Source organism: Oryza glaberrima, chromosome 3, assembly GCF_000147395.1.
Source record: "Oryza glaberrima chromosome 3, OglaRS2, whole genome shotgun sequence".
In the NCBI taxonomy this organism is placed as follows: Eukaryota; Viridiplantae; Streptophyta; class Magnoliopsida; order Poales; family Poaceae; genus Oryza; species Oryza glaberrima.
Window position 1 is genome coordinate 29,090,065 of NC_068328.1, and position 17,940 is coordinate 29,108,004.

Below are 17,940 nucleotides of genomic sequence, written 5' to 3' on the forward strand. Positions count from 1 at the left end.
TAGTTCCCAAAAACTTTTTTTCAAAAACATCACATCAAATCTTTGGACACATGTATGGAGTATTAAATATAGATAAATTTAAAAACTAATTGTACAGTTAGGGAGAAATCACGAGACGAATCTTTTGAGCCTAATTAGCCCATGATTAGTCATAAGTGCTACAGTAACCCACATGTGCTAATGACGGATTAATTAGGCTCAAAAGATTCGTCTCGCAGTTTCCAGACGAGTTATGCAATTAGTTTTTTTCATTCGTGTCCGAAAACCCCTTCCGACATCCGATCAAACGTCCAATGTGATACCCAAAAATTTTCTTTTCGCGAACTAAACAAGCCCTAAATGTATCTAGTCTTTTGATCTAGTCCTCTTATCAGAGAGGGTGTTATAGAAGATTAGAGTCCAATTTGCATAAAAATTACTCTACAAATCATCGTCCCCAAAACATAGTACCCCCACAATAATGAATATTGCAATATTAGCATGTAATACCGGAGTTTGTGGTTGGTGGGAGAGAAGTTGCCACATGGCCTACATATATTTTAAAATAAATTGTCAACAAGATATCGCTATATTAAATTATAGTGTGTACAATTTTTCCAAATAGAACCATTTTTGGAGGTGTTTATCCGGATAAAAATTTCCGTAAAGAGTATTTGTTGTCCTTGTTTTAGGTACCAGTTGATGTACTTTCTTGCCTTGCAAAAATAGTCAAGATCGTTTAAATATGATTGTGTTGATCCCCAAATAATCAAATATATGGCCGAGGCGTAGATCCGCTAAAATATTAAGAAATGAACCTACTTGTACATGGGAATACCTACACCAAACCACCATTTGGTGGCAGGTGAGAAATGGCATTGACCATATATGTTATCAAAATGATAGTCGTGTACGGGACACTAACCCATGATTAATTATTCATTTACTGGACAAATAAGGTGCGAGGCTGTGAGCCGGTGGCCACAGCTACTTATTATTTGCTGGCCAGTGTGATCAGAGAAAGAACCAGCCATGCACGATTCATGAACATTACTGTGTATCATATACTATTGTGTAGGCGCGCGCTATAATTTGTCAGTTTGTTCTTAATTTTATCTTCACCAATCAAGGGTAAAATGGATTTATTTTAAGGTCACAATCACAACTATACGTGCCAGGTTTAACACGAGCGAGGCGACTTCTTGGCTCTGCTTTTTGTTTTTCATTGGGAGATGCTTAGGGTGCAGGGTTTCACATTAAGCAATTTAAATCCTTCGTTAATCGAGAAGAAAAATGCATAGTACTATTTCAAAGAGTACAGGGTGATCCGGGTAGTTCATTTACCACGTTTGGACAAATAAGAAATTAAAAACAGCCTAGAGATCGATGCTTGCGTATTAAAAAAAGACTATGCATTATATATGCAAAGCTAAGCTCCTTTCTGTGAATGAATTCTAGTTCTGAACTTTGTACTACTAAGAATTAAAGATTATTACTTTAAAACTGCTTTACTCATAATTGTTTCATGTTCTAAGTCTAGCTCATGTTTGAAATGGGAATTGTTGCATGTTCTAACTACTTTAAAAAATAGCTCTCCAGTAAGAATTAAAGGGAAATACTTTAAAACCCCCAGTATATTACTTCTTTCAAAGGTTAAAAAGAAATGTAAAATGGAATTGTTGAATGTTCGAAGTCCAACTCATGTTTTGAAGCCAGTTCAATCCCTCTCATTTCAAAATATGTATATATGGATTAAGAAAAAGGACACATTAGGATTAGGTAACCCAAGACAGGGTAGTGGCAGGGAAAAGGCTCTATAGATATATAAATGAACACGCTGCATGCATGAGAGTTGAGAGCTAGCAATAGCTACCAACCTCAACGGCACAAAAGCAAATCAAGCTAGATTAACGCTACATACCACATGTAACTTTTTGTAGGCCACCACTCTATGTCGCTTTTCAGAATAATGGTTAGAACCACCCAAAAAGGAAGAGAAAAAAATTGCGTCGACCTCATGTGACGATGCTGTTTGCCATGTGAACAAAAATGCATTCTCCCCGACAAAAGAAATGCAGTCAAAGTGTCATGCATGTTCAACCGAAAATGCTGACAATGATTGGATCAGCGGTAAAACGCCACTGATCGTGATCATTTTATTTCTTTTCTTTAACAGCATATGCTTGCTAGTTGCAGCTGCTTCGAAGTTTCTCAAAAAAAAAGGAAGAGGTCCATGCTTCAGAAGAAGATAAATACTGAGATCCACTGTTCCTCGTCAAATAGCTGGGTTTACCTTGCCAAGAGGACGGGAGGAGGAGCTATTGGCTTATCCCACCTAGACGTAAGCCTAGTACTCCGGTAAATATTCAGACACTAATATATTTTTTATGGTTCAACTAGGGGTGCAAGTGGGTTTACTCGCGAACCCGCTTATAAATAAAAATAGTGTGTAACCCGCCGGTTTGACTAGCGGGTTAACTATAAATTTGACTTATAGATGGGTTTATATATCGATCTAGTTGTATATTTAGATGCGGCAAGCCGGGCCACGACGCGAAAACCCATAAATTATTATTTATTTAAACTCGTAGATCGGCCCGCTTGCACCCCTAGGTCCAACAGGGTTGTGCGGTACCTAATATGGACCGTTGAACCTCCCCAATGCTTAATCGAACGGATGAAAAAAGGTAGTACTGCGAGGTACCATTGAGACCAATGAGTCGTACCACATCTAGACAAGTACATCCAAGGACAAGAAAGTAATTTCGTATGGGAGTATAGACTGGATCGGCCTGAGTGTTGCGACCGCAAAAATCTGAAACCTAGGTCATCGCTATTGACCGTGCTCGTCCTTCTCCTCATCGCTGCAATACCTTGCTGCCACTACCCTTCCGCACTCCTCGACGGAGTTTTTCTCACCATGGCAGTCCTCGATGCCACAGAGCTCATCGCTCGTATCTTCACCAATATCGCTACCGCCATCCTAGCGGCGCTCTTCTCGCTACAGTGGTACCACGGACCTCATCACCCGTCTCTACGCTGACGAGCCTGTTGGCAAAGTGGACCTTGCCGAGGAGGTGGAAAGATGTTTCCCTTGTAGACACGGCACCAGCGAAGCCCTTGGAGAATGACGATGGGGTTGATGACTGCCAATGCTACCCATTTTGCCCATCACAAACGAACAATTAAATTTAATTTGGTACCTTGAGGTATCACTTGTTAAACCAGAGCAAATCTCAGATAATAATAAGGTCCTTTACCGTTATCATATCTCTGCACTAAGCATAATTATTGCGGTAATGGTAACCAAACATAATAGTACTAGCTCCTTCCATTTCAAAATATAACAAATTTTAGCTCTAAATCTAAACAAAATCTTGTCTAGGTTAATGACTAAAAGTTATTATATTTTGGGACATGAGTTGTAATAGAAGGTTAGCTTTAAGCATATTTTTTTCTCTTTATTTCTAAAAACGGGTAATAAAAGTGTCAGAGTAATGGATAAGGCATACCTCCTATACGAGGGTTTATGGTATTATACGGATACCATATATCAATCAGTATTCTGGAATGTGACTTTGTGATAAAGAAATATGGTGGTACGAAACGAAATTGTCTCCCCGAGTAGAAGGTATCAGAGTTCGACTAGGAGGGGATAAGGTCTCTTTATCACCGGTTCAGTTATGGTGGTTCCCTAAGTTCTACTTGAAGAAGGGGACAGTCTATGCTATAAATACAGGACCCCTGGTTCCATGAGGACAGACCAACACAAGCCGTAGCCACAAGCTAGCTAGATCGAGATATGCCAGAGGAAGATAACAGAAGCCATATTCGTCGAGTAGATCTCGTCAAGTCGTTCTCGGCAAGTCCTAATCGGCGGATTAGGGTACTCAATCTATTCCCCGTGTAATCTTTCTGGTAATGCCATATAAACTGGATTATGGCATTTATGAGGGGCCTAAACTAGTATAAATCCTTGTTTTCGCTTTGCTTGACACAATTTCGTATAACCTTAGCAACGATCGTACCCCGATACTCCCGAATACGTAATTCAGGATGGGAATGGTTAGGATATGGATTGAACCTAAACCGTTTTAAGTGAGTTCGTTGATCCATGGTTTAATAGGGTCGATCCACCATGAGTCCATTATATCAATAGGTTATCCATAGATATCCAAATGGATCGGCTACTCTTATTACGTGTTGGTAAAACTCGGACCCAAAATTTTTAAACTCGCGTTCACACTATAAAAACTTAACGAATTCGGTTGAATTTTGGTGGGATAATTTATTGCACAGAGAAGCAACTTTGTATAAATTTTGAACCCTTTATACAAGTGGGGCCCACGATACATTACTAGGACCCAAAAATTCTAGTTATATGTGTGTAAAACTAGGACCCAAAATTTTTAAACTCGCGTTCACACTATAAAAACTTATCGAATTCAGTTGAATTTTGGTGGGATAATTTATTGCACAGAGAAGCAACTTTGTGTAAATTTTGAGCCTTTTATACATGTGGGGCCCACGATGCGTTGCTAAGACCCAAAAATTCTAGTTACATGTAAAACTCGGACCTAAAATTTTTAAACTCGCGTTCACACTATGAAAACTTGTTAAATTTAGTTGAATTTTGTAGGAATGAATTATTATATACCAAAGCAACTTTATACAAATTTTTGGAACATTTATACATGTGAAGTCATTTTGGGTCGAACCCCTTGAAGCTTAGGTTCTAATGGTTTGATCCGTTTGATCTATTTATATTTTTGGAGCGACCCTACAAGTTCATTAGGACAAATTTACGGATAGGTTTAGTGGATAAATGGATCGACCCTAACTAACCATTCCCATCCTGATACGTAATCGCGGTTTAACCATCAACAAAAAGTGACTGCCAGTTTGCATAATACGACACGTCCCCCTCTCCTGAGTCCTGACATTAGTAACGTGCTGGAATCCTGCTATTCACATGGGACCAAAATACTACTCCCTCCGTATTCTAATGTATTCTAATGTATGACGCTGTTGACTTTTTAACTAACGTTTGACCATTCGTTTTATTTAAATTTTTTTGCAAATATGAAAATATTTATGTCATGCTTAAAGAACATTTGATGATGAATCAAGTCACAATAAAAGAAATAATAATTACATAAATTTTTTAAATAAGACGAATAGTCAAACGTTAAACAAAAAGTCAACGGCGTTATACATTAAAAATATGGAGGTAGTAGGAATGAAAATCAAAGGGTTGGCTAATTGACTATAACTTGTTAGCTAGTAGTACGCATCAATGTACATGTATCACTTATAGCTACTTATTTGCTGCCAAAATGGTCCAGCAGTGCAGGGCATTTATCAATTCACCCAGCAAGCATTATCCATCATCAGTTTATAAGCCAAGAAGGCCCCCATGTCTATCAACGCACATATATATTGGCTTGTTAGCACGGTTGACGACGCAAGGTCTAGCTAGTTTCGTGAACCACAAGGTGATCGAGATCGAATTGGGATGATGATGTCAGTAATAATTGAGAGTAAAAAAAGAAAATCTTTGGGTCGTTGTAAATTGCAAAGGATTCTGTGGAGGTGGAGAGATTGTCAATAGGACGCGTCGCATTCAGTTTTATTAAAAGTTTTGTCTTCAATCATGCATCGATCATGTATTAGTAGTTAGCACTATTTAAGAGATAGTACAGCTCATTTTCTATTATATATTAGCCTATCTTAAACTAACATACAGTATATAATAGATTAGCTATAAAATTAGCTATAATTTTCTTCTCCTCTCTCTATCTCTCACTTACACATTTAATGTATTTGTCTTGGAGATTCTGTTAAGCTAGCTCTTAGGACAGCCACAATAGTTATCTATAGGCTCTCTACAAGAAATCCATGTCAGCATATTTTTCTACTTGGAAGAGATTAAATGAAGAGAAAGAGCAAAGCTATCTACTAACCTGGAGATAGTCTATAGAGAAAAACAAGACAATAGATTAGAGAGCTATAGATACCCATATAAACATACCATTAAAGTGGTTTACTATTAATCTAATCTATTGCTGAGACGTACATGTTTTATAGATAGCACCTTACTTTATCATTGTGGGTGCTCTTACATGAGAGCCAACCCCCTTGATTTTTTTTTGTTACCTCTATCTTTCACATAAGTATATAGTAGGCTTATAGCTCATGCTCTCATAATTTGCATGGCGATCGATCGATCGATGGAGGGATTATATGTATCACAGACTGAGAGAGATGATATTCGACTTGACATCGATCTTCATCCAGGTTCAGCTGTCTGGTGTGGCTTGGCTTTAGCTTTCTGGGTTGCTGGGTAGCCAAGCGATCAGTGATCCATGTGGCGAAAGCCGTCGCTGTCCGCGCCCCGTGGCCGGAGCGGATGGCCGGCCAGGCGCGCGCCACATCGCAGGCTTCAGGCTCCGCTCAGATGATATCTCGCCAGTCGCCATCGTCGTTCGCACCGCACATCTCGGCCCAGATTTCCGGCGACGAGTTTTGCGTGGCGGGAGACGGAAAGAAATCTTTGTATTATCGTGGCGTACTCGTAATTCGTATCGTAAATGAGTCCGTCGCATTTGTTGGTTTGATAGGGGCGCCAACTAGCGACCGAGCTCGGCCAATCGTGTGGTGTCAACTGTCAAGTGGATCCATCGTTCCATCGAGCTTGCCTTTTTCAGTTAACTAAAATACTAACGCGAAAAACGAGATGGCTACTTTTTTTCATGCGTGATCAGTAGTGTTTCTGTTCGCTGATAGATATGGGGAAGAAATGAAGGATTTATATACTCCAGTGTTTAGAGTCAAGAAACGGCTTTAATCATGTCGCTCTCAGATATCCCGATCGATCTGCAATCCTAGTTAATTAATTACTCCCGTCCAGCTGTACGTACGGTTGCATAAGTCTAGGAAAAGTCTATAGGGCTGGGCTGGCCACAGGGTAAAAAAAGAATTGTATGGCAATATATTAGTGGTGCATATTAATCGGATTAGGATCGGCGCGTGGTGGTGGCTTACCGGCGGCGGTGGCGGCGGCAGCGGCGGCAGCAGGAGGAGGAGCAAGCCGATGATGCCGCGGCCGCCTCCTCATCGCGCGTCGTCATGCACTCCCGGCTCCCGGTGATCCCTGCTCCGCGCTGCCGATCGAGAGGCCCGAGACCGGCATATGCAGTAGTGGCGTCTCCCCTGGCGGCGGCCGGCATCTCTCTCTCTCTCTCGCTCTCTCGGTGGATCTCGAGAGCGATCGAGCTAGCGGCGCGCGTGGGAGAGGGCGCGCGTGCGTGTGATGTGTGCGGGGAATTACGTAGGGTCGACGCGCGAGCGGGCGTGGTTGTCGGGCGGGCCGGGGGCCGGGTCGCGCGCGCGCGCGCGGGGCGGCAATACGCACACGCGTTACACGTAATTAACGACCCTGCAGATCCGCGGTATGAACGACGAAACGAACAACGTGGACCGATCGATCTGGCTAATTAACCTTTCATGATTAGAGAGTACGTGACATAGATCTAAGTTGGGCTGTACGTTGGACTGGGGACCAGGTGTATCCACTCTACCGACACATAACGTTAGTGGGTGTTGTACAAAGTATATAGTACATTACTTAAAAAACGCTTTTTTCTGTATAAGAAGCTATTTAGATTGTAAACGGACCGTAACTGATTACGTCTGTAAAAATCGTTATTCTGTTTTTGTGTGCAGACACTTAAGAGAACCGCACGCGCAAATCGATTTTCGCAGGCGGGATTCTTAAGTTCCGCATGCAAAAATAGCCTATTGTTACATACAGACCTCTTAAGAAAATCGCACGTGAAAATACTCTCCCTCCCTCCACAAACATCTTTTCCCTCTCAACCACTTCAAAAATTTCATCCTTATCCTCTCTCTCCATCTCTCTCACCTTCTCATCTTTATCCTCATTTTCCTCTCTCCTCATCCTTATCCTTGTTTCCCTCTCTCTCCATCTCTTTTCCCTCTCCATCCTTACACCTCACGGGCGCCGGGTGGGCGGTGATCAGGAGCGGCCTTGTGCTCCCCGGCGGCGGCGCCCCTCTCTCGCCCGGATTCGGCGGTGGGCGGCGGTGACACGGTCGGGAGCTGTGGAGGGCTTAGTAGCGGTGGAGACAGGATCAGGAGCGACGGTGAGCGGATGGCGGCTAGGGTTTGGGTTTGAATTTTATTTTTTTTCGGTTTTTTATTTTTGCGTGCGGACGACATAAGCACCTGCACGTGAAAATCTGCGGTTGTGTCACCCGCACACAAAAATAGCGATTTTTCCAGACCTTTTGATGTGTGCGGTTAGCCCTTCTACACAGAAAAAAGTCTCTAGACCCACATAAAAAAACCCTTTTTGCAGTAGTGGTACTTGTACGACCATCAACCAACCAGCCGGTCGAGTGTCGACCTTTATTTTGTCTCTCCGGACGCTGGTCTGTCGTGCCAGAAATATTACGGCGTCCTTTATTATATCCCAGTGCCAGGTTGTCCTGCTAATTTGTCTTTGGGATTTTATTTCTCCACGTGGATCACGTATTCACGTCAGCTAGCTGGCATAGCTTTCTTCCTACAGCGCGCTAGCTCTTGCTGACCAGTGACCACTGTACTCTTGCCACCATTTCATAGAGATATCTTCCAATAATCAGTAGTACTAATTCAGTACTCTCGCTCGTCCTTCAATTAATTTGTCTGGCCGGTCGAATAATATGCGTGCGTTCAGCTCCCAAACTGTCGCCATACTTCACGATCGTCTTTTCACGGTATTCCTAGGGTATTCCATCACTCCGTCGCCATCGAACGCACCACAAACGAACGCACCCGGTTAGCTAGCTAATCGAGATCGTTTATTCCATGGACCACATATAGGATTCCATATAAACACAGGGATATACATCGATCCAACCGAGCCGAGTCGATGGAGATCTTTTCATGTTTTCAGGGGACTAAGACTTAGACTCGTCACTTGCCTGACAGCCCAGCCACAATATGATAGATCGAACCACGCACACATGTTTGGATTCCTATCTGGTACAACTCTATATCACTCGTTTCATCTTAAAATGTATAATACTTTTAACTTTTTTCATAATGTTTATCAGTTTATCTTATAAAAATAGGTATATATTACTCCCTTCTGGTTGATAATACTTATCGTTTTGAACACAGGCACGGTCTCCAAAAAACAACTTTGACTATTATTTTTATTATAATATTTGTAAAAATATTAACAAATATATGATCTTATTAAAGTATTTTTTAAGACTAATCTATATATGTAATCGCCCTATTTAAAAGATAAATATTTTAAAAATGATTCATAATCAAAGATTCTTTAATTTTGACCTCATTCTTGTGTAAAACGACAAGTACTATCAGCCCGGAGGGAGTATTTATTTTATTGTGATTTGTTTTGATTGCGAAAGAAACTATAATTTTAATTTATATTTTTACATATCTACACTGAAATTTTAAATAAGGTGAATTATCAGACATTATATGAAAAATTAACGTTATTGTAGGACAAATGAAGTACTCCCTCCGTCCCTAAATAGAAGGGATTTTGGTTGAATGTGACGTATTCTATTATAACGAATCTAGACAGACTTCATGTTTAGATTTTTCTGTAATAGGATATATCACATCTAGAAAAAAAAATCTTATTTAGAGACGGAGAGAGTATATATCTGCTTCGCTGTCCACTATGGCTGTATGGCATGCAGTATCCATCCGTTGAGATACTCCTCTGATCCTACTACCTACTCGTATCGGATCCTCCCATACACTAACACGTCAGACCTGACGTCACTCGTGAACAGGCGCATGATTAATTACCAAGATATACGCTGGTGTTCGAGCTAATCCACCCGGATGCATGTAATGATTGGTGGTAGCTGCAGCTAGCCGCCCCGTCGACGTAGACTTCCGATTGATCGACCATACACACGCAGGCCGGCTCTGGCTGGACCATTCATTCGTTCGATCGATCAGTTTGTGTGGATCAATGGTCCAGGGCTCGATCGGATCAGTCGTCCGGGATTATTTTGGATATTCTTGAATTGTTCTAGGTATATTTAGTTTTTCCTTTTTGCGAAACCAGATATATAAATTTCACGATGGATAACTATCTCTGAATTTATATGTAGTATAAAGTAAGTAAATTTATTATAGAATGGAGGGTGTAGACAGTAGTATCATCGTGTACTAGATCTACGAAGTGTAGTACTGTACTGCACGTCGCACGGGGGGGGCTAGTTAGCTAAGCTAGCGTAAGGATGGGGGCCCTGGACTGTAGCGGCGACCGTATGCACGTCAGCACATGGCCTCTGTTGCTGGTGCATCAATTTCTTTTCCGATCTAGGAGCACTATGTATACATGCACGCCCCCGGGTGGTACGCCGCACGTACCGGCGATGCTGAGCTGTGCTATGCAGCTGGGGATGTAGACAGACTATATTATTAGCCAGACATGTACACTTCTATAATCCTACCATAAGATATTTTAACCGTGTTCCTTATATTTTGAGACAAAGGTAACATTCAATAGTCACTTATAGCTAGTTTTAGCCAATCAATCAGCCCTATCCTTTGCTAAGCCAAAGTGAAAATTCAAATTTTAAAGTTGTTTTTAACATACTTTCAATGTGATTTCTTTTTCAACACTAGCTTATAAGTCACTAAAAACACATATATGCAAATTTTACATCTAAATTATTTATTTCGTTAATAAGCCATTATAATCAGCTTTGTCCTTTCTCTCTGATTTTGATCTATCTATCGTGTTACTTTAAGCTTAATCCGAATGTGAATGGTTCAGATCGTTGTATCAGAATATGCCAATATTTAGTATCAGCAGGTTGATTTTTTTTTTTAAAGACAGATGGAGTACTGCAAATCTGATACTAGTTTCACAGCATTATTATTATTCATGCCCTCCGCTGCATGTGTGCGTTGCCTCCGTCCGGCCTGACAAAAGCCCGCGTACGCGCCTCTGGTCCCAGCCCAGCGTGGGCCAGCGAGGCCCCGGCCGGACCAGTACCACGACGACACCATCAGTCCATCACACAACCCTGCGTAGCACTAGCACGGAGATGCATACAGCTGAACCGTGAACGAGCAAGGGGAACGCGACGAAATTAAGCCTATGCGCGCCCGCCCCCCCCCCCCCCCCCCCCCCCCACACACACACACACACGCGCGCGCGCGCGCGCGCGCGCGCAGTAGTGTGATGACTGTGGACGTACTGAACTAGCATGGCGGAACATGCCCACGTTCCGTCCACCGTGGTAGCCCCGCCTAGCTACCTTTTTTCTTTGGAGGATGTATATATGCCGTGCCGCCCCACCGCCCACGTGAGGACGGGTCCCTCATCGCGACGTTCATGCAGGCGCATCGATCACGCATGGCACATCTGGTGACCTGGAGCTAGCGCCAGCGCCTGTACACGACACGGGAAAAGAACGGAAAATATATCATCAGAAGAGCAAACATCGTCGTCGTCCGGAAGCGGGAGGTAGCCATGCATGCAGATGCAGATGCAGCCCATGCTGCTGATGCTTCTCTGTGCGGCGTGGGAAAAACGCGGTCAGCAGCGGAGTTTTAGCCAGAAGAAGCCACCATCACAAGAGTACAAGACTGGGCTGTTCTCTCATTCCAAGCCGCATGCGCGTCGCATCAACCTGCAGCCCATGATGATGAGTAGGGATGTGTGTTGGATCGATTGGCCCAACACGGAGAGAAGTCCCGAATTCGAAGAGCCTGGCCCATCACTCTGATTTCATTTCATACACTTGCTGACTGCTGAGTAGTATGTACGCGAAAAAAGTCCTTTGTGACTCCCTCAAATATAGGGCTGATTTGGTTTGAAGCCAAAACTTGCCATACCAAAATATTGGTATTTTGAACAGTAATTTTGGCAATGTTTGGTTTGCTACCAATACTTACCAATACCACACAAATGTTGCCAAAATATTGGCATTGGCAAAATCTTGCCCATGATTTGGCATTGTCAATAGTTTGGCATGGTTGCAAACCAAACAAGCCCATAGGCCCCTCAATTGTTAAAACCGTTCAATTCAACTCTTTGGACGGTTTTCATGGTGGTTTTATCCTACATAGCATCTGCATACCATTTTAGCCTTGTCTTTTATGTGACTTGGCACTTACAAGCCATTCCAATCCCCAAAAAAAAAAGAAATTAAAAGATAGGGGGACCCACGTGTAAGTCTCTCAAGAGAAAAAGTTAGGGACCCACATGTCATTCTCTCTCCTTTCATCCCTTGTTCTCTTCCTCCTCTCTCTCACCGGCGAATAAAGATAGGCCGTTACTAGCGCTCCACCTCCACTACAGCCGACCACTGTGACTAGGGATGCCACTGACGGCAAGATGGAGAGAAGAGGGAGGCGAGCTTATTGGTGTGCTTAGGGAGGTGAAAAGTTCCACAAGACAATCAAATGGCGCGACGGTAAGCTAGAGAGGCTTCGGGCGGTGGAGAGAAGAAGATGGCGAGGGGAGCTCGTTGGAAGTTGGGCGGTCGTCTTCATTGGGCTCACCACAACTCTCCGGACATACGCATAAGGAGGCTAAGAATCCGTGCTGGCAGATCCGGTTGTGCAGACACACGGTAAAATGGGGAACGGGACCCATTGCCATCTTTAGTCGTGATAGATCCTAGTAGCCATGCGGTCAGCGATGAGGCGAGGGGAGGCGGGGAAAAGAGGCCTGATAGTTGGTGGCGCAACCCATTGTTGCCTCGAGCACCCCGACCACCTATGTCCGTTGTCGCCCTTCTGTCGGCCTCTACCTCGAGCTCACCGCTAGGACCACATCGCTCAGAGCACGCCTCCTCACCGAATCTAGTGCCTGTGAGATAGAAGGTAATCGACACCACTGTCAATGTAGGATATGTTTTCCTCTGTTTTTTCTGCACTACCACCTTCACTCCATGTTTGGTGACGCGACTAGTCACCGATGACGGAGATAGGGATTGACACTGGCGCTAGATATGAAGGGGAGAGAAAATAGAGGGAGGGAGGAAGAGAGAGAGGATGATATGTGGGGCCCACCATTTTTTATTTTTATGAGACTGACATGTGAGACCACCATTTTTTTTGTTTGCTGACTCTAGCACCATGTACCTGTCACGTAGCACGAAAACCATATCAATGTATTGTGTAGGCGTCACGTCAGTGAAAACCATTATTAGTCTTGGGAGTCATTTGGTACTGATCCTAATACTTGAGAAAACTCTTACACCTGGTTTTGCAATTGAGAGATACATGTCAGGTTCAATATGTTTTTGTGGAAATCGAGTTGAACTTTTTCTAAGTACGCAGTGCTTGGCTCCATCCATTGCAGATTAAGGTTATACTCCCTACATTCTAAAATATAATGCACAACTACCCTTAACCCAAAGACCAAGAAATAATTATTATCATATTGTAGTTTGAATCATTCTAATAAATATAATGTATGCATCCAATAGGATTAAATAACATGAGAGTGGATGATTTAAAAAGTAATAATTTAATGGAGAAGGTGCCATAGTTAATTGTATACTTGCATGCATGCTTTATATTATGTAACATTAAAAAAAAGTGGTGCGCCATGGAATGGAGGGAGTAGCATATATTTTTGTTTTATCAAAATACTCATCATTCCCGACGTACCAAAACATTTTTAGAGGTGACCTTACATCTCCACTTTTCATCCAGCCAACCAGCCATACAACTGTCAATTAATTAGATTTAATGTTGCTTTGGGAAATAATCCAAATGTAGTTAATGAAGATAACGATGTAATTTGCCGCATTTCCTTTTATTCGCTGGAAAAATTGCTATAGAATGATGATCTGGAACGTGCTACTGCAGTGACTCCGCCATGGTGGCATGGTTGTAGTCTGCTGCTCCGCGTACTAGAAAGGTGATGAATAGTAATCTTATTATTTGGGAGAAGATAGAGCTCAACTCAGGCCTCACATAGTATAGTTGTTACCGATGGAAAACTCGAATGCGGCCGTTTCATCGCATAAATGCAGAGTTCTTGATGCTCACTTTTGTGAGGTGAAGTTGATGGCAATTAAGCGAGACGACAGATGCATGAACGATGATGATTATGGAGGCGATACGGCCTGAGGTTGGGCCGCTGGGGTCGATTACGGTCGATATTTGGCCCGGCAACTCCAACTGTTGTTTTGTGGGTACTGCTTTGGCTACAGTACCGATATTCTTGGCTTTGTTTGATCAGGATACTTGTAGGGTTACAATTTTTAGCCGCCGCGGTGGACAATAATTTGCCACTAACATATACTTCCTCCGTTTTATAATGTAAGTCATTTTAGCATTTCCTATTTTCATAGTGACGTTAATGAATCTAAATAGATATATATGTCTAGATTCATTAACATCAATATGAATGTGGGAAATACTATAATGACTTACATTGTGAAACGGAGGGAGTACTCCTCTTAGTTCCAAATTTAGGTTATTTTAGAGTTGTCTATGTGAAGAGGTTTCGCCTACCCTTAAATGTAAGAGTTGTTAAAATGATCGATCTTGTTAATCTAGTGACTAAAATTTAGCCTATATATATATATTAAAAAATACGAGACAACACAAGATGCTGCAAACGGAAGAAATAGAGAACTAAAATACAAGAACAACTTAGGCACCATTCTGATCAACTCAATTATCAGCTGGGTTACTCTCTCGTTTTCTATCAGCAATGTTTTGTGTCGCACTGTGAACGTCCTTAAACCGTGGTCCGTGGATGCCCTCCCATGGGTAAGTATTCAATGGGGATTCAGCACTGTCATTTTCTTGCACCCATGGAGGTAGGCAAAGATTGATCTGCATGTGATAGCATCCGAGTTGAATGCAGTGGCCATTGCTGAATCGAGTACCTGTTGAGTTAGTCACGCACGCATTTCTACTGCTACCAACCTTGGTGCTAAATTTCAGTAGTGGCGCCGAGGCAATAGCTGAATTTGTGCAAAACTGTAGAGAGATGATGCATAGCTGTACGTTTAGCCTTGAATGTGAGCCAAAAACCTGTACTACTACCGTGCAATTTCATTTGAAACAGATTGTACTGTGCAACTGTTCATGTTTGCCTACCAAGGTACTACTAGTACTAGTGGTAGTAGTGTGAAGTGTATAGTAGGTGCAACTTTTTTCACCGAGTTTTCAGAAGCGAATCCTGAAAGGACATGCCCTGGTAGTGTATCAAATGCTTACGGCTTCCTTCAAAACAAAAGAGACGCACTAGCAATGATGAGCATACATCCAAGTCCAGTACTACAAAAGTTTTTCTTGTCTTACTACCGGACAATGCGATGCTGCATTGCTTTTGCACATCTTCTTGGAAAATATGTGCACAGCTTAGGGGCTGTTTGGTCCAGGGATTTATTCCAAGTCCCTGTCACATCGGATGTTTGGACACTAATTTGGAGTATTAAACATCTACTAATTATAAAACTCATTCCATAAGCTTGGACTAATTCGCGAGACGAATCTTTTGAGTCTAATTATGACATGATTTTGACAATGTGATGCTACAGTAAACCTTTGATAATTGTGGATTAATTAGGCTTAAAAAATTCATCCCACGGATTAGCTCTCATTTATGAAATTAGTTTTTTTATTAGTCTATGTTTAATACTCTAAATTAACGTCCAAACATCCGATGTGACATGGGCTAAAAGGTCTAAACACCCCCTTAAACTTGGTAGAAAAGACAATATAAGGGTGTGTTTGCAAGAGCAGTTTACAACACTCCCCTCTTATTTTCCGTGTGCACGCTTTTTAAACTGCTAAATGTTGCGTTTTTTGCAAAAAGTTTCTAAACAAAAGTTGTTAAAAAAATTAATATTGATTCATTTTTGAAAAAAAATTAGCTAATACTTAATTAATCACGTGTTAATGAACCGCTCCGTTTTCCGTGTTACGGGAGATGGGTTCCCAACACCCACCTCCAAACACAAGTGCAGTTGTTAAGATGTTAACTCGCTAATAAAGAACGAGATAACCAAACATTAAGCTTGGTAGCAAAGACAATGCAAGTATCTTGACAACTTTTGGTTTTGAATTTTGAAGGGATTAAAAAAAATACCACTCAATTATGAAATGCAGGCTTGGAATTTTTTGATCCATCCAACTCTTGATGGAAAATGGACATAACACACTTAATTACACCACAAACTAAACATAGTAGTACTACAAAATTAGAACACAATGGATTCAGAGTATAATAACACCTTCAGAATCGTTCTCTGAATCTCTGCACCTAAAGCCAAAACAACAACTACTAAGCTACCGGAATTCAGAAACTTTAATTTCACCATCTCCGGGAGCGAAAAATCTCAAGCATTTCTTGATCATGGATCCAGCGCCCTCCTGGTGTCTGCGCACCTGCACTTCCAGTTCAACGGCTTGTAGTTGGTGGAGCTCTCGTCGTCGTCGGCGGCGGCGGCGGCTCTGGAGAAGAAGAAGGCGCGGAGGCGGCCGGCATGCGGCGCCACGGGCACCTGCACCGCCTCGCACCGCCCGCACGGCGCGCACTTGCCCTCGCACCGCGGCGGCCGCGACCCGATCAGCGCCTCCGACATCGCCGCCCACCCCTTCCCGCCCGTCTGCTCCACCTGCACCGACCAATGCAGCTCAGGTGTTCGTTCATATGCGCCACAAAGAGAGAAAAAGACTTGAAAGAGCAAAAGGAGTCCTCCATCGATCTTTTTACCTCTGGAGGAGGCTCCTTGATCTGGTGATGATGCAACTCTCCACCTGCAGCAGCAGCAGAAGTGATGGCTGCATCAGAATTCAGGGAGAGCTAGGCAGCTTTGCTTAGGTAGGTTCAGCTCGATCATGTGTGCAAAAAAGAAGATTTCATTTTTCACGTACCTTCGGTGGACTGCATGCCATGAGAGGAGAGCAGAAGGAGCAGCAGCGATGAGGAGCAAAGCAGCAGAAGTTCCATGGCGAGCTCGAGCGAGTAAACGAACTGAATGTTTGCTAATCGGTGGATGATGAGGAGAGAAAACAGTACGATGCTACCTCTGCTTATATATATCAGATTCAGAGGTCGCATTGCCAACATATGCTCACTGTTCACATGTGCAGGAGGGGTTTCTTGCAACTTTGGTGCTGGAAGTTAATGTGAGAAAGAAGAGAGAGATGTTGAGAGAGAGAGAGAGGAGGAGGCTGTGTCTACAGTGGTGTACGAGTAGCTACGGATGAGGCCATTGAATGCATCTGAGTTCTGAAGCCATAAAGGCTTTGGCATCAGTGAGATCAGAGCGAGACAGAGGCACAAAAGTTGGGAGGAGAGAGAAGCAGCAGCAGGACACAAGGGCTGGGGTGCAGAGGCTAGCATGCATGGCAATGCAAAAATGACACAAGCCAATGCATTTGCATGCTTGCATGCTCAGCAGGGGCACAGATTAATGAGGTCCTGGAATCACTATTCAGTGAAAAAAAAGGGGTGAAATTATTTGGTGCACACTGATGAGAAAGCTTGAGAGAAAGAAAGCTGGGGAGATGCAACAAGAGCAAAAGCAACTTACATGGAACTAGCCTTGATGCCAAAATAAGGAGGGGTCCAGCACTGTTTCCCTTGCAGATTCTTCCCTGCAAAAGGGGATCAGAAATAGGGTCCAAGAATTCAAGAGACAACTGAATAATGATGAAGAAAGGAGTTATTACTGAATACATAAAATGAAAAAAAAAGCCTCTGCTGACGAGTACCCTTGAATAGTCACGCAGGTTGCAAAGCATCTTTGTTGGCATTGTTGCTTCTTTGCCCCAGTAGGAGTATATTTCAAGAAGATTACCTATTTGATGAGCCATGCACTGTACATGCTAACAAGAAACAAATGCCATGATCATATAGCTTCAGGCCTTGAGCACATAGGCAGTCAAAGGACTGTACAGTACTTTTCTCACTGGTGT

The 17,940-nt window shown here is 42.7% G+C and overlaps 1 protein-coding gene across 2 annotated transcripts; it reads right to left on the reverse strand.

Moving 5' to 3' along the window:
• Positions 1 to 16,070: 16,070 nt before the first annotated feature.
• On the reverse strand, positions 16,071 to 17,619 carry LOC127767516 (EPIDERMAL PATTERNING FACTOR-like protein 2). 2 transcript variants are annotated; one of them, XM_052292870.1, is made up of 3 exons: positions 16,894 to 17,619; positions 16,733 to 16,800; positions 16,071 to 16,634 (listed from the first exon to the last, which is right to left on the reverse strand). In XM_052292870.1, the coding sequence occupies exons 1-3, from the start codon at positions 17,087 to 17,089 to the stop codon at positions 16,371 to 16,373; spliced, it is 528 nt and encodes a 175-aa protein (XP_052148830.1). In that variant the 5' UTR covers positions 17,090 to 17,619; the 3' UTR covers positions 16,071 to 16,370. The 2 variants fall into 2 exon arrangements, with proteins under 2 accessions (XP_052148830.1, XP_052148831.1); XM_052292871.1 differs by having other exon boundaries at positions 16,733 to 16,776; positions 16,894 to 17,609.
• Between the last annotated feature and the right edge of the window lie 321 nt (positions 17,620 to 17,940).